Source organism: Mobula hypostoma, chromosome 12 (genome assembly GCF_963921235.1).
Source record: "Mobula hypostoma chromosome 12, sMobHyp1.1, whole genome shotgun sequence".
Taxonomy (NCBI): Eukaryota; Metazoa; Chordata; class Chondrichthyes; order Myliobatiformes; family Myliobatidae; genus Mobula; species Mobula hypostoma.
In genome coordinates, this window is record NC_086108.1 from 16,454,244 (window position 1) to 16,479,883 (window position 25,640).

The 25,640-nt window shown below is 40.7% G+C and overlaps 1 protein-coding gene across 9 annotated transcripts in view; it reads right to left on the bottom strand.

Annotated features, from left to right (window-relative positions):
* cep350 (centrosomal protein 350) overlaps positions 1-24,951 on the bottom strand; it is a 251,684-nt gene extending 226,733 nt beyond the window's left edge. For 6 of the 9 annotated variants that reach the window (XM_063063672.1, XM_063063675.1, XM_063063671.1 and 3 more), the window contains exons 1-3: positions 24,783-24,951; positions 2,908-2,993; positions 1,130-1,173 (exon numbers count right to left, since the gene is read on the bottom strand). In XM_063063672.1, coding sequence (XP_062919742.1) covers positions 1,130-1,173; positions 2,908-2,983 — 120 coding nt within the window. In that variant the 5' untranslated portion in view covers positions 2,984-2,993; positions 24,783-24,951. Of the gene's footprint in view, positions 1-1,129; positions 1,174-2,907; positions 2,994-24,322; positions 24,336-24,564 lie in introns of those variants that run through there. The other 3 variants (XM_063063668.1, XM_063063670.1, XM_063063669.1) reach the window with 3 other exon arrangements.
* Between the last annotated feature and the right edge of the window lie 689 nt (positions 24,952-25,640).

Sequence of the window (25,640 nt, forward strand, 5' to 3'; positions counted from 1 at the left end):
TGTAATTTGACCCTTGCCAAATCTATTTTGTGATTTCAATATATGGGGAGAGGAGCGGAAGTGGCGACACTATTGGTTCTATCTGAGGTATCCTAATAGCCCTTCCTTTTCTTTTTCTTTTCCTTAGTTTTCTTTTAGTTTGGGTAGATTAGTTTTTTTTTAGGGGATTGTTTTTCTTTTTCTGTTTTTTAAATGATATTTTTGTATTTTATGTGTACTCTTTATATATTTTATTGTTAATCTGTGTGATTTTGGGATGTTTACTATGTGTTACCTGACTGTAAACTTTTATAATTATTATTAATACAATCCCAATTGCTCTGTACTTACTTTTTGTAATGTGTATGATGTTGAAACTAATTTTTAAAAATTGAAAAAGAAAAAAAAAGACCTTGATGAAGTTGGTGATGACTGTGGCATATTCATTCAAATCCAAAACAGTCTTGTAAGCATTTTTCTACTTCCCTTAACCATAATTGTGGTCCTTAATATTGGTGTTGCAGTCCTTAGTCTTTGCCTATATGTCTGAAGTAGGAGCCCAGCTAGGTGATCAGACTTGCCAAAGTACAAGTGTGAAATGACAAGCTAAATGCTCTTGATGGTGATGCAACAGTGATCGAATATCAGTATTGATTCCAGTTCCAGAGGTACTGTTGATAGTTTGTCAGAGACTTCCTTCAAGTTGGTCTGGTTGAAGTCCCCTGCAATGACCTGGAAACTATCAGAGTATGCTGACTGGTGATTGTTGATCAGGTGCTCAGTTCCTCCAGTATCAGCTTGTCATTTGCCAGTAATGGAATGCACACTGTAACCAGGATGATGCTGGAGAACTCCCTTGACAGAATGAACAGGATGCCAAATGTCCCAAGTTAGGGGAGCAACACTGAAACAGAATGCATGACTGGGATGCCAAAGCACTGGAATTTCCAAAGCGTCAGATAGCAGATCAGAATTTTACTGTACAAAGAATGTTGCATAAAGACCACTTATAAAGAAATCTTTGTGTACAATGCAGAATAAGAGGAAATCTATATTGACCAAGAAAAAGTGTATATACCATCTTTATCCTCCAGAATGCATGCCCCATTTGAGAATATTTAATCACAATAAAATTGTTTGAGATGCTTACCGCAGCTTTTGTCTGGTTGACTGTATCCCATGCTGAGGCCATGTCTAAAACAAAACCAAATTACATTTGTTACTTCTTCAAAATATTTCCCAAGTTCTGGGTTTACATTATATACATTAACTTTAAACTTACACTTTTCTTGCCCATTTTAATTTACAGGATAGGCTGTATTTGTACATTATAAAATTGCATTACTGAAGTGACTTATACCTGGAGTTTCATTTATTGTGGTTAAATAGGATTCTGATGAATACACTGAATGTGATAGCAGCATTTGCCTTAAGGAGATAGAGTTATCATAGCACATCAAGGTATCTGATGGTGTTTGTTGCCACAGCTATCAAGATGATAGATAGCTCTGCATTTTATCAAGAGTTAAATATAACTGAAAATTCAGTGAAAAAAATTGGAGACGGTAGAAATCAAACAAGAAATAGAAAATGCTTTAAAACATGCAGCAAGATGGGCAACATCTGGAAAAAGTGAAAGAATTCACTCTTCAAGCAAATTCCTTTCTCAAATCCGGGAAAGCAGAAAAAAACGTTTTAGTTTCAGAGAGACTTGGAAAAGAATGGATAAGGCAGATTTAAAAAAAAGCAAAGAAACATGGAAAATCTGCGAAATACAGACCTGTGTAAAAAAAAAACGAGAAGACAGTTTTCATGGATAGAGAAATTGGATATTATAAAAGGATAGCCAACACCAGAAGAGAAAGATTTTAAAAACTTACTCCTACAGCAATCCTACCCTCACCCCAAGATATATGCCTGTCCTATCCATACCTCCCCCACCTCATACTAAAAACAATCTTTCTCTCTTTCCCATTTGCTGCTTAACTGGGGAAGTGTTTTCATCATTTTGGTTCTCTGCCCAATGCATTATCAGCACCAACATACCATCAAGGATGTATATACAGAAAGGTGCCAGAAAAGGGCCAGTAACATCATGAAGGATCCCACCCACTCTGCTCATGGATTGCTTGCTCCACTCCCATCAAGGAAACTACGTAACATCCACTGGATTGAAGAGAATGCACTGCCAGGACCAAGACTGAAAAGCAATTACTTTCCCTAAGCAGTAAAGCTCATCAATACCTCCAGCCACTAACTCCACCACTACCTTATTATTTTCTGCCAGTCACCTTACGTACAACCTCGTGTCACTTTATGAATCAATCTATGCTTATATGCTATCTCCTGTACTTATATTTTTTTTATTATTGTTGTGTTTTTTATCTTTTGTGGGGTTTTTTGTGCATCATCAGATCAAGAGTAACAATTTTTTCATTCTCCTTTACACTTGTGTACTGGAAACGACATTAAATGATCTTGAATTTACAATGCATCTTCACCATTCACTTAATATGCTTCTGAAAAAATCTTTGAAATGATTATTCACTGATTTAGTATTTCCACAGACGTGACAATAAAACTAGGATCAATCACAAGGATTATCACTATTAAATGGCCTCTGGACATTTCTTGCATAGGCTCACACATGAAGAATAGTTGTCTCAGGAGGTAATGACAATGAAGTAAACAGTAGATGCACCATTTGAAACAGTTGAAGAGAACACACAGTCATCTGTTAAATTCTCAGTCTCTAACTACAATGTTCTTTCAATTTAATTATTTGAAAGGGAATTTTAGAGTTTACTGCATCAAATATATGGTCAATAGGATCTTTATTCTATCATAATGCATTAATGATCTGATTTCCAAATAGGTGAACTGTAGGCACTGCATCAAACCAAATACATCTGTAAATTACCACTATACCTCTCCTTGCATCTCGGGTCTGCATTCCTTCTTGGTGTAGTGGAGATGCCTCATTAGATTTGGTGCTCCACATCATATTAGCTCACCTAAAACAAAAAAAAGTGATATTGATTCAGTTATTCTGTTATGAATTTTGGTCAAAATTTTAAAAATGTAAGAAGTTGAAATCTAGTCAGCCCACCAGAGGGGTCAATATTCAGCAGATTGACTCTGCCCTCCACTAATGTAATTCATCACTCAAACCAAACACTGCTAGAGAGGTGCATTGACTAAGCTGATGCACATCATGTAACAGCGGCCACATACAGCAATCATTAATCAAAGAACATCCCAAGAATAGCTGTCAACAATTTTTTTATATTCAAATCTCAATTTTCCTCCAATAAAGCTGCAATATCAAAGCCAGCCCTTTCCAAATCTTCAAGCACTGTCAAGAAACTAAGTAATACAAGAGCTTATCTTCTGAGGGCAAATTGACAGGTCTTAGGAAATTATTGTTTTTCAGGGCCGCAGTTTGACTATTTTCTTGAACTTGGACTCAAGTTCATTTGATGACAATATTTTGTTTTCTGGTTGCAACAATCAACATCCTCAGGCTTCACATTATAAATTGTAGCAGACTCAATGGGCCATATGGACCATATGTCTTGGTCTCCAAATTTTTTTTAAATCTGTAATGTGGTGCTTGAGATGAGGGGTACTTCACCAGAGCAGAGTGGGGAAAAAGATGTTTTGCTCTGTGTACAACTCACACAGTGCACCTGCATTAGCAAAACAACTTGGGAGTGACTTCTTTAACTTACAACCAGACAAAAGATCTGTTGAAGACAACTGGATGTGGCTGAGACTCACTAAATGATATTGTTACGAATCATGTTCCTCATACATTTATTAAGGGCCGTATGCGTTCCCCTTGGTTTTCAGCGAAATTAAAACATCTCTGTAGTAAGAAATAGAAGTCTTACATCCGTGCCAAAAAAAGTGGTACAAGACAGGATTGGGACAAATTCACCAGAGTGCGAAAGCAAGTCGACTGTACCATTAAGAGTGCTCATAAACATGTTTCTTCAATTCTTGAGGGACAGCATCTTAAGGATTTTTGGAGATATGTGAACTCCAGACCAACAGACAACACTGGGGTCCAGATGCTAAAGGTGAACAACTGTCTGATCACTGAGGACCAGGAGAAAGCAGAAGCTCTTGCAAACCAATTTCAAAATGTTTTTACCCGGGAAGCTACGGAACCTTCATCTTTTCCTGATCTACCGCCCAGCCCGTATACTGATATGCCTCCTATCGAAATTGAGGTTGAAGGTGTCAAATAGTTACTGCTCAACATCAATACGACAAAAGCTATTGGGCCAGACCAGATTCAGAGTCAAGCCCTTAAGATCGCAGCTGCAGAACTAGCTCCTATTCTGCATTTTATCTTCCAGCAGTCGCTCGACTCAGGTGATCTTCCCCGGATTAGAAAAAGGCAAACATCACTCCTCTCTTTAAGGAGGGTAAAACCACCAACCCAGCAAATTATCGTCCTATTTCTTTAACAAGCACTTTCTGTAAACTCTTGGAGCATATAATTGACATCAATCTGATGAGGTACCTTAGCAGACACAATATTTTTGCTGACAACTAGCATGCCTTTAAGAAGCATAGGTCATGCAAGTCTGAGCTTATCCTGACAATAAATGACCTGGCCAAGAATTTTGATAACAATGTCACTACAATGATTTAGTAGTGCTCGACTTCTCCAGTGTTCGCTCCAATACTAAAAGATGGATATCCAGTTTCTTGACAAAACATCTTCAACATGTGTGCGTGAATGGAAAAAGTTCTAAATGGCGTCCAGTGTTAAGTGGTACACCCCAGGGTACAGTGCCGGGCCACATTTGTTTTTACTTTACATTAATGACATCCACAAAGTCATAAGCACAACCAGACTTTTTGCTGATGATTGTTTGATATACCAGCCAATTAAGTCAACTGATGATGACGATGCTCTCCAAAAAGATCTTGATAGTATGGTTGAGTGGTCTCAACAATGGGGTATGCAATTCAATCATTCCAAATGTGAAACCATGCGTGTCACCAGGAAGAGAAAACCAGGTAAAACATCATATAAAATCCTAGGTGTCACCAAACATATCAAGTATCTTGGTATCAAAATCCATAATGATCTACGCTGGAATAGTCAGATGCATCATGCAACAGTGAATGCAACAGGAGTCCTAAATATTTTGAGATGCAATTTTCATCATTGTTCAGCTTCAGTTAAGGAGAAGTTCTACCTCACCATTGTTAGGCCACATTTGGAATATGCAGTTGCCGCATGGGACCCATACACAAACAAAAACCACTACTTCCATCGAGCGAGTCCAAAGACAGGCAGCCCGATTTGTCACAAATACCTATGAGAGAGAAGCGAGTGTCACTCAACTTTTAAATTCATTAAAGTGGAAGTCTCTCCAAGATAGACGTGAAGCACACCGCCTGACCTGTTTTTACAAAATGTTAACTGGTCAACTCAACATAGACTACCAATCCCACATCAAACCCAAACCTATTAGCAGACGAGGGCACTCAACTCAATTTGAAATACTAACTACCAAGTCAGATGTGTACAGCAATTCATTTTTCCCCCGCACAATTAAAGCATGGAATAATCTTAGTCCTAACACAGTCACACAACCAAACCCAATTAAATTTAAGGCAGCTTTTCTTCTTCAAAAAATCTCCTTCTTAAGCCCACCCTCCGCCACCTCCAGTTTAAATTTCATGCAGACTATTTTGGAGGATCAAGAACCAAGAACCAAAGCAGGTTGTTAAGAGCAGCAGCATCAACATCACTGCGAATAGCTCAGGATTTCAAAAGATGCCCAGAGTACATACGTATCGTAGGGGCATTAATAAGCAATTCATGGATCTTCAGTACATAACCATGAAAAGTGGCCACACATTGACCAATATCTGGTAGCTGAAGCAAGCATGTTTATTTTTAATGTCTTTGGATGGAACTGACAATATACATTACTTCTAACATTTTTTAAAATTCTATTATACTTCTCTTCCCCCCTACAGAATATGTGTGGACAAAAGTAGTAATACAGGTATAAATGAGTGCTCAACCACCTCCTGGGAAGTTCTGATTACATATTCTCCTCTCAATTTCAAAACAAATCCTATATAAAATATTCTTTTACAAAGCTGTCAATGCAATGCTTAAGTATTGTCCAATTTATCCCACTCATAATTCTATATTTCATTATGTTCCAGAGGTAATCCCATGGCCTCGTTTTTCTTTATTTCCTCATCAAGTCCTAAGAACTTTCTACAACTGAGAGCATCCTGACTGGCTGCATCACTGTCTGGTATGGGAACCGTACCTCCCTTAATCACAGGACTCTGCAGAGAGTGGTGTGGACAGCCCAGCGCATCTGTACTTGTGAACTTCCCATGATTCGGGACATTTATAAGGACAGATGTGTAAAAAGGGCACGTAGGATCATTGGGGACCCAAGCCATCTCAACCACAATCTATTCCAGCTGCTACTATCCGGGACGCAGTACCGCAGCATAAAAGCCAGGAACAACAGGATCCGGGACAGCTTCCTCCACCAGGCCATCAGACTGATGAACTCGTGCTGACTTGTGTGTACTCTACATTACATTGACTGTTCTATTTAATATAATTATAAATTACTATGATTGCACATTGCACATTTAGATGGAGACATAACATAAAGATTTTTACTCATGTATGTGAAGGATGTAAGAAATAAAATTCAATTCAGATTCAATTCAAACTTTTACCTGTGTAGTAATACATACTCTACAAGACAATTCTTCACACATTGTACATTAGTGATATACTCTAAATAAATTCTCAACTTACGCTAATGTCCAAATGACTTGATGCAAAGCTGTGTGACATCACAATGATACAATGATATACATCAAGCTATGATTAAGATCAAAACAAAACATTAACTGTGTCACCATAGATACTCACACAATCGGAAACACAAAATAATCTGCAGATGCTGTAAAAGATCAAAGCAACACTTTCAGTACGCTGGATGAACTCAGCAGGTTGGGCAGCATCAGTCAGAAACGATGAGTCGACGTTCCATGCCGGAACCCTTCGTCAGGACTGAAGAATGAAAGATGGGGAAGGATTTGAAGAATGCTTGTAGCGTCTGTTGATAGACCAGTAACTTGAAAGACAAAGGGGTGGGGGAGGGGCCATAGCCCTGAAAATAATGGGTGGTAGAAGAAGGAGGCGGAACCATGGAGCTGGGGGAGGGGGTAGAGTGAAATAGGGATAGAGGAAGGGAGGGGAGGGAATTACCGGAAGTTATGGAATTCTATGTTCATACCAAGGGGCTGGAGACTACCTAGACAGTATATGAGGTGTTGCTCCTCCAACCTGAGTTTAGCCTCATCATGGCAGTAGAGGAGGCCACGTAAGGACATATCTGAATGGGAATGGGAAGCAGAGTTGAAGTGGGTGGCTACAGGGAGATCCTGTCTGTTGTGGCAGACAGAGTGGAGGTGCTTGACGAAGCGGTCCTCCAATCTGCATCGGGTTTCACCGATGTAGAGGAGGCCGCACCGGGAGCGCCGGATGCAATAGATGACCCCAACAGACTCACAAGTGAAGTGTTGTCTCACCTGGAAGGACTGTTTGGGGCCCTGAATGGTTGCAAGAGATGAGGTCTAGGGACAGGTGTAGCACTTATGCTTACAGGGATAAGTGCTGGGTGGGAGATCAGTGGGGATGGACGTGTGGATAAGGGAGTCGCGGAGGGACCGATCCCTGCAGAAAGCGGAGAGGGAAAAATGTGCTTAGTGGTGGGGTCCTGTTGAAGGTGGCGGAAGTTGCGGAGGATAATGTGCTGGATCTGGAGACTGGTGGGGTGGTAGGTAAGGACAAGGGGAACTCTGTCCCTGTTGTGGTTGCGGGAGGATGGGGTGAGGGCCGAAGTGCGGGAAATGGGTGAGGGCATCATTGATGACGGTAGGCTTCAGGAGAGGAAAACCAGAGGTCTATGAGCTAGTAATCAACAGATCAGAGGTGGAGAGGGTCAGTAACTTTAAATTCCTGGGTGTCACTATCTCAGAGGGGCTGTCCTGGACCCATCATAAAAATATAATTGCGAAGAAAGAATGAGCTACTTCCTCAGGAGTCTGCAGAAATTCAGCATGTCATCAAAAACCTTGACAAACTTATCTCGATGTGTGGTTGAAAGTGTGCTGACTGGCTGCATTACAGCCTGGTATGGGAACACCAATGTCTTTGAGTGGAATATCCCAAAGAAAACAGTGGATTTGGCCCAGTACTTCATGGGTAAAACCCTTCCAACCATTCAGCACATCTGCATGAATTGTGTTGTAGAAAAGGGCACCATCAAAAATCCTCACCAGCCAGCCCATGCTCTTTTCTCATTGCTGCCATCAGGTAGAAGGTAAAGATATCTCAGCACTCACCACCAGGTTCAAGAAGAGTTATTACCCATAAGACCATAGGAGCAGAATTAGGCCATCTGGCCCATCCAGTCTGCTCTGCCATTCAATCACGGCTGATCCTTTTTTTCTATCTCCTCCTCAACCCATGTTCCCGGCCTTCTCCCCGTACCCCTTCACCATCAGGCTTTTGTACACTCATTTAGGGACTCTTAGCTTGTTATTTTGTGCTTGTTATTTATTGCTATTTATTTCTGTTTGCATTTGCATCATTTGTTGTCCATTGATCCTGTTTACAGTTACTGTTCTATAGATTTGCTAAGTGTGTCCACAGAAAACATCTCAGGGTTGTACGTGGTGGCATGCATGTATTCTGACAATAAATTTTACTTTGAACTTTAAAACTCAAGTAATCACACAGACTCTGCAAGGAAAGTAATGAACAATTCAAGGCAACATTGCAAATAAACAAACTTTTGAGAGAGAAAAGGAGAAAGAAAAACCAAAGGAATATTCTGTGATAGGGTGCAAAACAAGGAGAAATTAAAGAATTAACACATAAAAACATTGTGAAAGGAACAATCTGGATGAGATGCAAATATGGAATAAGTACCCAAAATTACAACACAAGTGAAAGCAGAAATCTGAAGACAGTCAAACATCTGCTCCAGTAGCAGCTATCTAATTAGCAGGTTCTAGTCCTATTGCAGGGACTTCAAAGTGCAAATAAATGTATTATCAAAGTACAAATGTGTCACCATATACAACCCTGAGATTTGTTTTCTTGCAGGCATACATAGTAAACCAAAGAAACATAATAGAATCAATGAAATAACACATGCAACAGGACAAATAAGCAATGTACAAAAAAAAACAAACTGCAAATACAAAAAGAAAAAATAATAAGCAATAAATATCAAGAACATGAGATGAAGAGTCATTGAAAGTAAGTCTGTCGGTTGTGGGAACACTTCAGTGATAAGGTGAGTGAAGGTGAGCGAGGTTATCCCCTCTGGTTCAAAAGTCTGATGGTTGAGTGGCAATAACTGTTCCTGAACCTGGTGGTGCAAGTCCTGAGGCCCTACTATCTTCTTCCTGATGCAGCAGCGAGAAGAGTGCATGGCCTGGGTGATGGGGTTCCATGATGATGGATGCTGCCTTCCTGTAACAGTGCTCCATGTAGATGTGCTCAGTGGTAGGGAGTGCTTCACCCATGATGGGTTGGGCAGTATCCATCATATCTACTACTTTTTGTAGGCTTTTCCCATTCAAAAGGCATTGGTGTCTCCATACCAGGAGGTCATACCAGTCAATATACTGTCCACCATACATTTAGAGAAGTTTGTCAAAGTTTTAGATGTCATGCCAAATCTTCACAAACTTCTAAGGAATTAAAAGGTACTGCTGTGCTTTCTTCGTAATTGCATTTATATGCTGGACGAATGCAGAATTTGCAAACAATTGTAAAGGTGAAAATGGTTACAGAAATGAGGAGGCTATCCAGCATGGGTACTTTAAGAGAAATTTGCCTATAAGTGAAAGAACCCACAAATCGAAGCGCTGCTGAGCAATGATCAGTCCACATGGGTTGCAAGGTGAAAAGATACTTGAGAATATTCTGCCAGTCAATGCTGGTGGAAAATGGCCAGTCAAGAGGGCATTAGCATAGCTGAATCAGATGGCAGTCAACATTTGACCACAAGACCATATGATCTTAAGACACAGAAGCAGATTTAGGCCTTTCAGCCCATCAAGTCTGCTCTGCCATCCCATCATGGCTGATCCCAGATCCCACTCAACCCCACACACCTGCCTTCTTGCCATATCCTTTGATGCCCTAACTGATCAGGAAACTATCAACTTCCGCCGAAAACATACCCACAGACTTGGCCTCCGTCGCAGTCTGTGGCAGAGCATTCCACAGACTCACTACTCTCTGGGTAAAAAAATTCCTCCTCATCTCCATTCTAAAGGTTTGCCCCTCAATTTTGGGGCTGTGCCCCTAGTTCTGGATACCCCCACCATAGGAAACATCCTCTCCACATCCACTCTATCTAGTCCTTTCAACATTCGGTAGGTTACAGGCCCAAAGCTGCCAAACGCTCCTCATATGGAGAAAGCTCTGAGTAGCCGATGTGCAACATTATAAAGATAAATCAGATATCCCCCATGACAGCAAAAGCCTGAAACAAGCAATATACCTGGATACATTAAGTTAGCATAAAAATGGACAGTTAAGAAAAAAGACAAAATACATAGGAAAATTTTGCTTATTTAGCAAAATAACCAGCTCAGCATTTCATTTCATTTTTTCCTGTACTGTACTATTCTCTGGTTTAATGAAAGGTAGCTTTTGAAGCGAATTTTAGTACCATTGTGCCAATACAACAACTGACCAAATAATTAATAAAATCCATCTCAACAGGAAACCCAAATGCTTTGGCTAGGTAGGAAAGTAACACTCAAGTGGTGAGGTGCGTGGTTTCATAACTGACCTATCTTTTTGGTACTATGAAATACAACACAAATTTAGCTACAAGGTATTTAGATGGTTTAGTTGCAACTTTCCTAAGCATTATTACAAAGCACTTCTCACTTCATAAAAAAAGTATGCAGAAAAAGGCAAATTCACTCTGCTTGGATTGGATACAACAGAACTATCAAGGATTTGCAGAGATTCTTCATCACCCTGGGCTTCTTCAAATCTATTGGGAATCAATACAAATGTTTATCATGACTTTGCAAGTAATTTTTTAGGACAGCGCAAGCTGAGCTCTCTCTGTGAAGGAGACATAATTTGCTAACAATCTTAGTGCCTTTCACGGCTGGAATGGGTTTACAAGGAATTGGTGGAATGTAGTCACTCAAATTCTGCAAATACTTGTCTCAACAGCTGCAAAATAAATGTATCAACAAGCACTGCAGCAGAGGTCAATTTTAGGAACAGACAGGTTTCGCCAACTGCAACATTTGTCCTTGCTCTGCTCTTTGGTATTTTTCATGGTCACATATACACCAGCTAGAGACTGGAGCAAGGAACTGCAAAACAATTTCTTAAATTTAGTTCCACACTACATCAATATCTTTTTTAACATTTTAGCTCTATCAGCTTTGAGTTACTACATTCACTACCCATTTCTCCCACATCTACTCTAGAACATGCCACCAGAGAAATCATTTAATAATTTGCACAAATATTCCTCTGCATACCAGCTTTCCAAATTGGTAGCAACCTAGCCAAGTTCAAACCCTATTTCAAAGATGAGACACATCATCCAGGCAAGACTTCACTGATGAATGTTGAGCTAATACTGTTAAATCGAGGTTCAATCTACTTTTCGTAATGGGTGCAGTCAAATGTTGAAGATCATCTATGATGATTTGAACATTAGGGTGTTCCTTCTGTGTTCTGGCTGACACTTCTACTTGAACCTACTACATAATCAAACTGTAGATCCCATTATAGAGGTGAGATTTTCCAAGGCTGCTCATTGCATTTAAAAAGCGATATTTATGAAAGAGAGAGCGAGAGGTAAAGCATTTCAAAATCCATACATCTTGTGTGTTAACTCAACTAGCTAAGATTAGCAAAACAATTACTTCAACTGATCATTCTGTAGTATGGCTTGAATAGCTATGCATCCCAAAGCAAAGCTAAAATGTGTTCTATCCTTTCCCACTTATCATATCTGATACATTCTACAGCCTGATTCTTCTCCTAAATTAATTGCACAAACTTCATCTTCAACTCAAGTAACCCATCATTTGTAACATGACTGCTGATAACATGACAATGGTTTGCTGCTTTTATGATCTCTTTAGATCTTTAAAATATCTCTAATCTTGGAAATAAAATTCAAATTCTCCAAAATAACAACTTCCAAATTTGAAAGCTCTACTGTGTAATTTCAAGTTTGGACTTTGCCTTGCATTCCACTTCTGTACAGCACTGTCATCTCATTTTTCATAGTCCAGGTAATCAAGATTCAGCAGTAAGGCCACAATTAACAAATCATGGTGTCAAATAATCAGCAGAGAGTAAAAACGCTTATATAGATGAAGTGTGATCTTTGTAATTTTAACAATTTTGCGCAACTTAATGACAGTTGTATGAACTATTGGAGCAACAAATACGATCAAATGATCATTGATACAACTAAGAGTGTGACTTGAGAACAATTTCTAAAAATATCAAGCTATTCTCAGTTATATGCTTAACTTCCCTGCTGAGTTTTCAGATCTAATTGATCTGAGCAAGACATTGGACAGTTTTCTCTCATAAGTCCACTATTTCTTAGGGAGTAAACACTTTTAAAATAACCCCATTCAATTATTTAGCAGTAGTGCTACTAATAATCAATTTTTGGGTCTAATCTAAGAAAACTTCTCCCATTTTTAAAAGTGTATGCACACTACCCTGAGTCAGTGAGAAAAAGAATGTGCAATCTTTTCATATCTTAAAAGGTGCCAGTTGATCTGTTGAGTACTTCCACTTCTTTTTGCTCTAATAATACAAGACAGCTGTCTTAAGTGAACAGAGCAGATATTTTTCACATTCTAGCTTGTTCAGATTTACTACACTTTCAAAAGGTTTGTAAATCCATAGTTATTAAAAGAAAAAGGTAAATTTATTTTGATATTATTTTGAATTTGTAAATGTATATTGTATATATTTCTCTGACATTAAATGTACTTATTGACCATTTGAATAAAATATTGCCAAATCATTACTGGAAAAATGATAAACAAACACTGAAAACTGAAGTAGGTATATCCCTTCTTCAATTTGCCCTAAATTAGTTTACCAGGTTCATCATATAAGCAGTGTTATGAACTATCTGAGTATTAATTTAGTTCCATTTTGTACTATCCTGTCTGAAGATGAAAGTGTGATTACGTTGAATGTAGAGAAGGTGAAACAAATCTATCAGGATTCAAATTAGGTAGTCTACTGGCCATTTTAAATGCTTTTGCTTTTAAAATAGGAACGTTTAAGGCATTTCTGCAAACACATTCAAAACTTTATACTTGAGAATAGCTGAACATTTCTCAAAAGTTTAATGTATTCATCTCAAAAAATTTCTTAATAGTTCAGTATACTCAAAGTTGAAATGTCAAAGGTTCGCAAAATGTAGGTGCCACAGGAATGGCAATGATCTTATAGGTCAGATCAAACTCAAGAGGCAAGATGCTACCCCTACTTGTGATATTCTTGCATTCACTGTTCTGGGACTCCTGATTTGTATATGATTTGTATAAATGACCTGGATGAGGAAGTGGAAGCATAGGTAAATTTGCAGACAACATAAAAGTCAGCGCTGTGAATAGTATAGAGGATTGTTGTAGTGGCAGCGCGACATTAACTGGACGTAGAGCTGTGCTGAGAAGTGGCAGATGGAGTTCAACCCAGAAGAGTGTGAAGTGAATCACCTTGAAAGGAAAAATTTGAAGGCAGAATACAGGGTTAGTGGCTGCGTGGAGAAACAAAGAGACCTTGGAGCCCACATCCATAGACCCCTTAAAGTTGCTGCACATGTTGATAGGGTGGTTAAGGTGTGGTGGCTTTCATTAGTTAGGGGATTGAATTCCAGGGCTTGTTGCAGCCTTATAAAACCGTGGTTAGACCACACTTGGAATATTGTGTTCAGTTCTGGTTTACTGATCATAGGAATGATGTGGAAGTTTTAGAGAGGCTGCAGAGGGAGAGTTACCAGGATGCTGCCTGGACTAAAGGCATGTCTTATGAAGACAGGTTCAATAAGCTAGGGCTTTTCTCTTAGTAGTGGAGGAGGATAAGAGAAGACTTGTACATAATAAGAGGCATAGCCAAGGAAGATGTTTTTTTTTCCCCCTCACACAGGGTAGAAATGGCTAATACAAGGGGATGCAATTTTAAGGTGATTGGAGGAAAGTACAAGGGTGATATCAGAGGCAAGTTCTTCACTTAAGAGAGTGATAGGTGCATGAAGCACCCTGCCAGGGGTGATAATAGAGGCAGATACATTAGGGACATTTAAGAAACTCTTAGATAGACACATGGATAGGCTAAATGGAGGGCTATGTACGCAGGAAGGGTTGGATTAACTTTAGAGGAGGTTAGAAGGTCAGCACAACATCATAGCCAAAGGGCCTGGACTGAGCTGTTACGTTCCATGTTCTATATATTCCATTTTTGAAAAGTGGCCTTTGGAGTTAGATGTATCACTGGAAGTGTCAGCATTTACTGTAGGTCCTCAGGTGATTTAGTATTACAGTACACCTTGAATGTGCTAATACAGGTTGAGTACCCCTTACCTGAAATTCAAAAATTGGGCAACTTCCTAAATATGACAATTTTTTTAACACTGACATGACTTCACAAATGGAAAATTCCACAAGGCGCTGGGAAGGTTTCCAGGCGATGTATAGGTCTCTATGCATCAGACAGTTCTGAGAAGTGACCTCACATATGCAATCAACAGAAGTTAATGAAGAATAGAAAAACACAGCATAAAGTGAAAACTGAAGATCTCAATTGTGCATTTGAAGAGGGGATTCATCAGCAGAGTGAACATATGCCATTTAACGTTATGCTGATCGTGAAATAAGCGAAGTATTTTGCCGATGCTGCTGTGCTGCTTTTGCCCACATTATATTTACATTATATTAATGGTATGTAATAACTTATACTGTTAAGTACATATGTATGACAAACAAGTGTAAGCCAAAGACAGCTTACTGGCAGCACATAAATTCAGAGCAATCCCAAGCTACCTCATTATATATTCCAAAATCCAAAAAAAAACCTGAAATCCAAAACACTTCCAGCCCCAAGCATTTCGAATAAGGGGTACTCAACCTGTACTTACAGGAAGCTCCAAGACTGTGAGCATATTTACTGGATGTGACCCATGGATGTTATCATAATTCTATTTTAGTTTGACCAGCTGTAGGCTGGTTTAATAGCTCTCTTTCTCACATAACCTGCTCAACTAAACCAGAGTACTATCCAATCCTACTCATTATTTCATTTGTCCATGCACCAAAACCTTGCTGGCATCTCTAACACCCCAAAGTAGCAAAAAAGTAGCACCCCCCCCCCCCGTCTTTCTCCCTAGGCCTCCTGTCCCATGATCCTCTCGTATCCCCTTTTGCCTATCACCTGTCCAGCTCTCGGCTCTATCCCTCCCCCTCCTGTCTTCTCCTATCATTTTGCATCTCCCCCTCCCCCTCCAGCTTTCAAATCCCTTACTCACTCTTCCTTCAGTTAGTCCTGACGAAGGGTCTCGGCCTGAAACGTCGACTGCGCCTCTAAATGTCCTTGCAAGTAGGTTTGCTAGCATGGTTCGGGAGGGTTTAAACTAATTTGCCAAGGGGATGGGACCCAGAGCGATAGAGCAGTGAAAGAAGTGCATGGAGTAAAGCCATATCTAATATACAGAGAGGCTTTGAGGAAAGAGAAGCAGAATAAACTGTGTAAAGACAGTAAAGTAGAAGAGCTGAAATGTGTGTACCTCAATGCAAGAAGCATCAGGAACAAAGGTGATGAACTGAGAGCTTGGATACATACATGGAATTATGATGTAGTGGCCATTACAGAGACTTGGCTGGCACCAGGGCAGGAATGGATTCTCAATATTCCTGGATTTCAGTGCTTTAAAAGGGATAGAGAGGGCGGAAAAAGGGGAGGAGGGGTGGCATTACTGGTCAGGGATACTATTACAGCTACAGAAAGGGTGGGTAATGTAGCAGGATCCTCTTTTGAGTCAATATGGGTGGAAGTCAGGAACAGGAAGGGAGCAGTTACTCTACTGGGGGTATTCTATAGGCCCCCTGGTAGCAGCAGAGATACAGAGGAGCAGACTGGGAGGCAGATTTTGGAAAGGTGCAAAAATAACAGGGTTGTTATCATGGGTGACTTTAACTTCCCCAATATTGATTGGCACCTGATTAGTTCCAAGGGTTTAGATGGGGCAGAGTTTGTTAAGTGTGTCCAGGATGGATTCCTGTCACAGTATGTGGACAGGCCGACCAGGGGGAATGCCATACTAGATCTAGTACTAGGTAATGAACCGGGTCAGGTCACAGATCTCCCAGTGGGTGAGCATCTGGGGGACAGTGACCACCGCTCCCTGGCCTTTAGCATTATCATGGAAAAGGATAGAATCAGAGAGGACAGGAACATTTTTAATTGGGGAAAGGCAAATTATGAGGCTATAAGGCTAGAACTTGCGGGTGTGAATTGGGATGATGTTTTTGCAGGGAAATGTACTATGGACATGTGGTCGATGTTTAGAGATCTCTTGCGGGATGTAAGGGATAAATTTGTCCTGGTGAGGAAGATAAAGAACGGTAGGGTGAAGGAACCACGGGTGACAAGTGAGGTGGAAAATCTAGTCAGGTGGAAGGCGGCAGCATACATGAGGTTTAGGAAGCAAGGATCAGATGGGTCTATTGAGGAATATAGGGAAGCAAGAAAGGAGCTTATGAAGAGGCTGAGAAGAGCAAGAAGGGGGCATGAGAAGGCCTTGGCGAGTAGGGTAAAGGAAAACCCCAAGGCATTCTTCAATTATGTGAAGAAGAAAAGGATGACAGGAGTGAAGGTAGGACCGATTAGAGATAAAGGTGGGAAGATGTGCCTGGAGGCTGTGGAAGTGAACGAGGTCCTCAATGAATACTTCTCTTCGGTATTCACCAATGAGAGGGAACTTGATGATGGTGAGGACAATATGAGTGAGGTTGATGTTTTGGAGCACGTTGATATTAAGGGAGAGGAGGTGTTGGAGTTGTTAAAATACATTAAGACAGATAAGTCCCCGGGACCTGACGGAATATTCCCCAGGCTGCTCCACGAGGCGAGAGAAGAGATTGCTGAGCCTCTGGCTAGGATCTTTATGTCCTCGTTGTCCAAGGGAATGGTACCGGAGGATTGGAGGGAGGCGAATGTTGTCCCCTTGTCCAAAAAAGGTAGTAGGGATAGTCCGGGTAATTATAGACCCGTGAGCCTTACGTCTGTGGTGGGAAAGCTGTTGGAAAAGATTCTTAGAGATAGGATCTATAGACATTTAGAGAATCATGGTCTGATCAGGGACAGTCAGCATGGCTTTGTGAAGGGCAGATCGTGTCTAACAAGCCTGATAGAGTTCTTTGAGGAGGTGACCAGGCATATAGATGAGGGTAGTGCAGTGCATGTGATCTATATGGATTTTAGTATGGCATTTGACAAGGTTCCACACGGTAGGCTTATTCAGAAAGTTAGAAGGCATGGGATCCAGGGAAGTTTGGCCAGATGGATTCAGAACTGGCTTGCCTGCAGAAGGCAGAGGGTGGTGGTGGAGGGAGTACATTCAGATTGGAGGATTGTGACTAGTGGTGTCCCACAAGGATCTGTTCTGGGACCTCTACTTTTCATGATTTTTATTAACGACCTGGATGTGGGGGTAGAAGGGTGGGTTGGCAAGTTTGCAGACGACACAAAGGTTGGTGATGTTGTAGATAGTGTAGAGGATTGTCAAAGATTGCAGAGAGACATCGATAGGATGCAGAAGTGGGCTGAGAAGTGGCAGATGGAGTTCAACCCGGAGAAGTGTGAGGTGGTACACTTTGGAAGGACAAATTCCAAGGCAGAGTACAAAGTAAATGGCAGGATAACTGGTAGTGTGGAGGAGCAGAGGGATCTCGGGGTACATGTCCACAGATCCCTGAAAGTTGCCTCACAGGTGGATAGGGTAGTTAAGAAAGCTTATGGGGTGTTAGCTTTCATAAGTCAAGGGATAGAGTTTAAGAGTCGCGATGTAATGATGCAGCTCTATAAAACTCTGGTTAGGCCACACTTGGAGTACTGTGTCCAGTTCTGGTCACCTCACTATAGGAAGGATGTGGAAGCATTGGAAAGGGTACAGAGGAGATTTACCAGGATACTGCCTGGTTTAGAAAGTATGCATTATGATCAAAGATTAAGGGAGCTAGGGCTTTACTCTTTGGAGAGGAGGATGATGAGAGGAGACATGATAGAGGTGTACAAGATAATAAGAGGAATAGATAGAGTGGATGGCCAGCGCCTCTTCCCCAGGGCACCACTGCTCAATACAAGAGGACATGGCTTTAAGGTAAGGGGTGGGAAGTTCAAGGGGGATATTAGAGGAAGGTTTTTTACTCAGAGAGTGGTTGGTGCGTGGAATGCACTGCCTGAGTCAGTGGTGGAGGCAGATACACTGGTGAAGTTTAAGAGACTACTAGACAGGTATATGGAGGAATTTAAGGTGGGGGCTTATATGGGAGGCAGGGTTTGAGGGTAGGCACAACATTGTGGGCCGAAGGGCCTGTACTGTGTACTATTCTATGTTCTATGTTCTATCTCATTGTGCATGTGATTCACAAATAAAAAAAATCTGTTAAATTGATCAAAATCCCTAGTTGTAATACTCATTTACGTGAGCAAAGAGCTGGGGGCTGAATACTTTTACAAGGCACTGTATATAGCAAGAGAAACAGCAAACACTTCAGTTGCAACAGAAAGCCCAGAAAAAAAATCAATAATTCCTCAAGGTGATAATCCCTAAAAACATAGCAGCGAATTAAGCAGTATGAAATAGGTGACCATCAAGCTTGGGAAAGGAGACAGGTAGGTAATCAGGGACTCGTTCCATTCCAAAATTGTTTGTTTTTTGGAAAATAATGTGAGCGAATGTTGAATCCAACCAGAGCCAAGATCACAACATCTGCGTGGCTCAGCTCCACAGGGGGAAGAGGAGGAGCACGAGTCCAAGATATATAGTGTCAAGAGATATGATAATGAAGGGGACAGGCATTTTTGCATCAGGGATGGTGCCCTGACTCACTGGTGCCAAAGTCCAGGATGTTGCAAACTGGTTGCAAGGTAATCTAAGGGGGAAGTACTAAAACAATAGGTAAAAAGAGGGATTAAATCTTGCAATATAACTCTTAAACAACAGTGTAAAGAACAGGCCTCATATCAAGATCTTTGGATTACTTCCAATGCCACTTGCAAACAAGAGTATAGGAATTAGAGCAAAGAACAAGCTGCTGGACACAGCAGGTCAGGTAAAGGGAAATGGGCAGTCAACATTCTAGGTCAAGCCCTTGCAACTGATCTGAAAGTGTACAGGGAGATAAGCAGCATAAAGAGATGAGAGGAAAGAGTGGGGCAAGAGCAAGCAAGGAATACATGATCCACGTGAGGAAGATAGTTCAGAAGAATGTGTGGCCAAAGAGATGGCAGGAGGACAGGTTTCTGATTTCTTGATTACCGGAGTAGACACTGTGAAAGCTAGACAAATTGCACCTTAAATTCTCCACAATGCTTGCAGGAAAGTTTGCAAGTTCATTTCGCAGAGTTTAAAGTACATTCACAAAGGAATGGGTCAAAGAATAAATGTACAGTTTGGGAGCTGCAAAATCACCATTACCAGAAATTACACTGGAATATAACACATGGTTGACAGAAAGGTAGGACAGGTGACTTAGCATTCCAGGGTGCAGAATACCCAAGCATGATAGGGAGTGATATACAGCCAATTAACCTATCAACACACGTCTTTGGGACAAAAGGGGAAACTGGGGCACCAGAAGAAAATCAGGCAGGCACAAGGAAAATGTGCTGCAAATTCCATACAGACAGCACAGGAAGCCAGATTACTGAACTGGGTCATTAGAGCTGTTGAAGCATCAGGTCCATTTTATTTCAGACTTTCAGCAACTACAGCTTACTTTTGCTTTTCAGCAACATGAAGTTAAAGTCCACGTCTTATTCAACTGAATGATAGGAAGGGTTGAGTATGCCAGAGCCAACTCTTTTCACTGTGTCCCATCAAACTAGTTGGATCTTCCAAACCGTTGCCTTTTTTGGGGATTAAACTGCTTCAGCCAAAATTCACACACGCTCCACCAAGAAACATTTAAAATAATTTACTGTCATAGTCTGTGCCAATCAAAAAAAGAAACTGAAGGTTAAATGCCAATAAAATACCAAGGAAAGAAAATCTTGTCTCTGCATAGCAAGCATTTGGATAGTGGCGTAAAACAATAACATGATTTAAATTCGTATGTCAGTCACAAAAATTCAACCAAGTAAACTTCCCCTTAGTGCTTCCAGGAACCTATGACAATGCACAGGAATTGAAACACTCTTGGCATATAACCAAGCTTCTCTTTAAAATGCGTAGTAGGCTAAAGCTGGATGCAAAGTATTTGTGACTTTCAGAATTCACAGATGAGTACTCACAAGCTAATACATTGTAGTCAATGTGGAACATTCTCTTCCTGAACATCAAATCAGGTTCTTCCTTAATTCTTTCATAACCAGCAGCACTAAATTGTCATTTCCTGCTACAGATCCTCAAAATGAAAAGTATGCAAGATGGAACATGTAGTGTGGAGTAAAAAATATAGGAAAAACAAGTGGAGAAATTCAGAGCACCACTACTAGTGAATGACAGTGACAAACTTCAGTTCAGAGCCTGCTAAAAATACAAAGCAGATGAAAGAGAGGAGCTCAATTTGACTTGAGTAATATTATAATTTTCAGGAAATATAGATCTGATTGCATAAGTAGTGACAAACCAAACATCCAGGAAGTGATGCCAAGAGTTGTTTTTCGAAAGTGAAAGAGGTAGTGAAGTCCAGAATACCAATGGATGAAGAACAACCAGGATTAAGGCCAAGAAACGATTGCAAATTGGAGTCACATGAGAAATGAAACAATTACCTTCCAAGATTTGAACAAGATTACTTCATTGCCCAGAATGACAAAAATCTACATGCAATGATTATACCACTGCACTACACGAGGTAGTACGCAATGTAAAAGATTGATGGATAAGTGACAAATCAAGCAGCTGATTTTAAAAGCATGTCATTCACCTAGTGAAGAATCAGCATGAGAAGTATGTCAATATCCCTAGGCACTGGCAACTGATGACAACCATGGGAACTATTAACTGCAGTAAAATACACACATACTCAGCACCAAATATACAAGACTCACTGCTACAACAATATGATAGTCATATCTTCTAAAATGCAAAAAAAAAGCATAATAGCAGTAAAGATGTTTAAGGTAGTAATAACAGTCTGGCAAAAAAAACAAGAAACAATTCTGAGGTGGAAGGCAGTTATTCTAGTCAGAAGCCCTTGACCAGTGATGTTCTACAAGGATCAGTGCTAGGACCCATGATACTTATAATATAGATCAATGATTTGGATGAAAATATAGGTGAGTTGATTAACAAGTTTGTCTGTTAATGACACCGAGATTGGTACTATCATGAAGAACAAAAAATGCAGCGGGACATAGATCAGTTACTGATAAGGGCTTAGACATAGAAGACGGGGTTTCATCCAGACAAGTGTAAGGTGTTGCACTTTAGGAGGTCAAACGAAAAGAGAAAGTATAGAGTTAATGGTTGCCCCCTGCATAGCATTGAGAACAGAGGAGTCTTGAGGTCAAGATCCTTAGTCACCGAAAGTAGCTATGCAGGTGGAAAATGCAGCAAAGGCAGCGCATGGAATGCTTGCTTTGCCTACCAGAAGTGTTAAGTACAAGAGTAAGGAAGTCATGCTGCAGCTACAGTACTGCGCAAAAATGAGAGAGAGATGCAAAGTACTGAGTAATTTTATGTATTGTGCTGTACTGCCTGTGCAAAGAAGATTATGACATATATGGGTGATGATAAACTTGATTTCTGATATGGGTATTTATTGTGGACTGAGAGTGGGAAATGGGCAGGGAGAGTGTAATCATAGTTGGGAAAAGGGGAAGGGAGAGTGGGGAGAGCAGGAAGCACCAAAGAGACATTCTGCAATGATCAATAAACCAATTGTTTACAATCAATTGATCTTGCCTGGTGTCTCAGGGCTTGGTGTGACGACACTTCTACCAACCCTCGCCACAGGCACTCATTCTCTGCCACCTGTCCCAAACCCCTCATGCAGTGCTCAAACTTTGCCATTCCCAAAATTCTTTGCTCCCACCAGATTTACAGGATAGCTCTCCACTCCACGTTGACAAATACAGTACAGTGCAAAGGTTTTAGGCACCCTAACTAGACATCTATATATATCCCTCAGACTTTTGCATAGTATTGAATCCAAATCTAGTCAGACCACACTTTGAGTATTGTGTGCAGTTCTGGGTTACCCCATTAAAAGAAGGATATAGAAATTGAGGAAAAGCTGCAGAGGTTTATCAGGATGGTGCCTAAATTAGAGGGTAAGAGTTATCAGAGTTATCAGGGCAGACTGGAAAAACTTGGGTTATTTTCCTTGGAGTATCAGAAGCTGTGGGGAGACCAAATAGAGGTTTTTAAAACTGAGAGGCATAGATAGAGTAGACAGTCAGAATCGATTCCCCAGTATAGAAATATCAATCATCAGAGCACTGGCTTTTAAGATTGGGGAAATTAAAGGTGGTGGGAAAGACAAGGTTTTTTAAAATATGCAGAGAATAATCGTTCCCTGGATGGGTTACTGGGGTAGTACTGGAATCAAGCAATTTGGTTGAGTTTAAGGGGCTTTTATAGACACGTGAATATGACAGGAATGGAGAGATATGGATGACAAATAAGAGAAGGACATTAATAAGACCAACAACATTATGGACCAAGGGGCTTATCCAGTGCCATACTATTCTGTGTAGGGAGATAAGAATAAAACATCATTGTAAAGAAGAGGAGAAATGGGCCATATGGCTTATCTGCTTCACTATTCAACAAAATCATGACTAATCTTCGGCCTCAACACTGTATCTACTATTGATTCCTCCAAGATCCAAAAATCCAATCACTCAGATTTAAATGTAATCATTGATTGAGTCCCCACAGGCTTTCAAATTAAAGAGATTTCAAATATTCCCCCATTCTGAATAAGAAATATCTCAGTCACATATTTATGGACTGTAGCCCCTAGTTCAAATTTCCTCATCCAGAATAACATCCTCCCTATATCTACCTTTTCAAGCCCCAAGAGCCTTATATTTCAATAATGTAAAAATCAGGGTTCAAGTCAAACCTTCAAGGTGAAGAATAATCAACCAAAACAATGTTTCTGCTTCCATCACACACTGGACATAACAAGGATTTACACCACCGTCATGATAATCCACGCACATGCATGTCTCTCCCATTCCACCATTGCTTGCGCTGGCAGGTGATCTTTATTAGCAACAATAACTTTGCCCAACTCAGATCCACCAATACTCCTGGTTTAGCTATTCTATTTCTGAAATCATCACGCTGTTGCCATTATTAAAACAACATGGCACAGATCTGGTTAGTCCCCAGTCCTCTAACCTGTACTTAAAACTGTTAAAATTACAATTTTGTCACACTGGTTCCATATCACCATGATTATTTGTCTCTTGATATATCAAATTTAAAATCTGTTCTTTATTCCTCATTATTTCTGCAGTTTTTTTTCCAACCAAACATTGCTCATCCAGAGCACACTGCTGGCTCATCATGGCAGATGTCTTTCAGATACCCAAATAAGCAATAACATAAGGTTAGTATAAATTACAAATAGGCAGTGCAAAAAAAAAGGACAATCCTAACCTTAGGATCAAAGAAAAAGATGAACTTTCAGATGGATTCGATCAAAATAAAACAGAGTCCCCTAATAATAATCGCTCATGCAATATAATAACACCAAACTGCCTATATGGAAAGGAGGACAACGTTCACCCAGTTTTCCTATCATTGCAGTAACAAAATTGACTGTTTACACATTCAATTCCTGCTAATTCATCAAAATTAAAAATCAAGACACAGCGACAAAGCTCCAGCGCAAGAAAGCTTTGAGAAGCCTGGGTCCAAAAATCATTTCCAAGCAACTAAAGTGCCCACTCGGATTGGACGCTGATCTTATCACAGGCACAGAGACCCAGATATCAGCCAATTAGCGCAATGCTGCTGTAGATTAAATTAGAGCTTAAACTCTCATGTTTCTCCCACCTTACCCCAATAACTCTTAAAAACGGCTCCGCCGCCCGCTAAGCAAAAGAATGCGAAGGGAGCTCCAGAAACGCTTCCTTCTCCACTTGGTCTAAACGACCGGCAAGGCCTGTCAAGTGTTCGGCCGCCGATGTAAATAGAAACACAAGGGCTTTGGCACTGGACAGCTGCCCGCGCCCCTGCATTACGGTCTCCCCTAGAAAAGGAGCTGAGCCTGGCCACTCCCCTACCCAACAGCGGTTCCCACCTGCACCGCAGCTCAACTTCCTGGACCTTGGCCCGCCCGGCCGCAACTCTCCTGTTCAGTGTTCGGCCTCCCAAAGGCCACGTCGAAGCCCGGAGCTCAGTTTGCCGAAGGCGATCTACTCACCGGTCGGCTGTTGCTGCACATGCCGCACACCAGTGCCTCAGCCCGGAGCTAGGCACCCGTGCGCCTCCCTCCGACTGACCGTTAGCAACGCTTACCCTCGACGCTGAGTGACGCCGCCATTAGCCGTTCCTACACGCCAGCAGTCGTCAAACTCTCGCAAGAACAGCTCTTCTCCCTCCCGCTGCGGGGACCGGGCTTATTCCTGTGACGTCACTACCAAATTGGTGCAGGAGGAGTTGGAGTTCAAGAAAACGTCAAGCCCGAATTTCCCACCGCAAACACCGGCGTAATATTGACACCGAGTTGTCTGTTTGCTTATAGAAAACGTTAATACAAATACAAAGCAATGATAAAATAAGTAATCTGCTTCTTTGTACTTCTGTTGTTCGAGGAATAAAGGCTTGCCAGGATATCGGAAAGAATCCCTCGTCACGGGCTCGCCAACACTTACGCTAGACAGCAGACGGAGTACAGTTTAATCTGTCGGAAGTTTATAGCATTTTATTTTATTTCAGATTTCGAGCACTATGTTTTGTATCGCACAATTCTTTTCTTTTGTTTCTTTATTAGTCTCTTAACTGCCCTCATACATGAACCAGACCACTGAAAAAAAAGTCACCTGGACACCCAAGGTCTATCAGACGTTCTCATTGTTTTCTCCTCTTCTCTTCAATTTAAATCACTGAGGCTCAGAACTCGAAATGTTGGCTCTGTTTCTCTACAAATATTGCCTGACCCAATTATCTTCTTATTACTGTACCATATTTTAATGTTTCATTTTTCAGCACCAACATCTACCTGACGGTACCCAAGGATGTCCGAACAACAAAAAGATAATTCAACCTGCTTAAAATTACTACCTTGTCAGTCTACTCCCAATGATTGCAAATTGTAATGGCAAAATATTGTCAACAGAGGTATTTAAATATTATTTGGTGATACCTAAGCAGTTT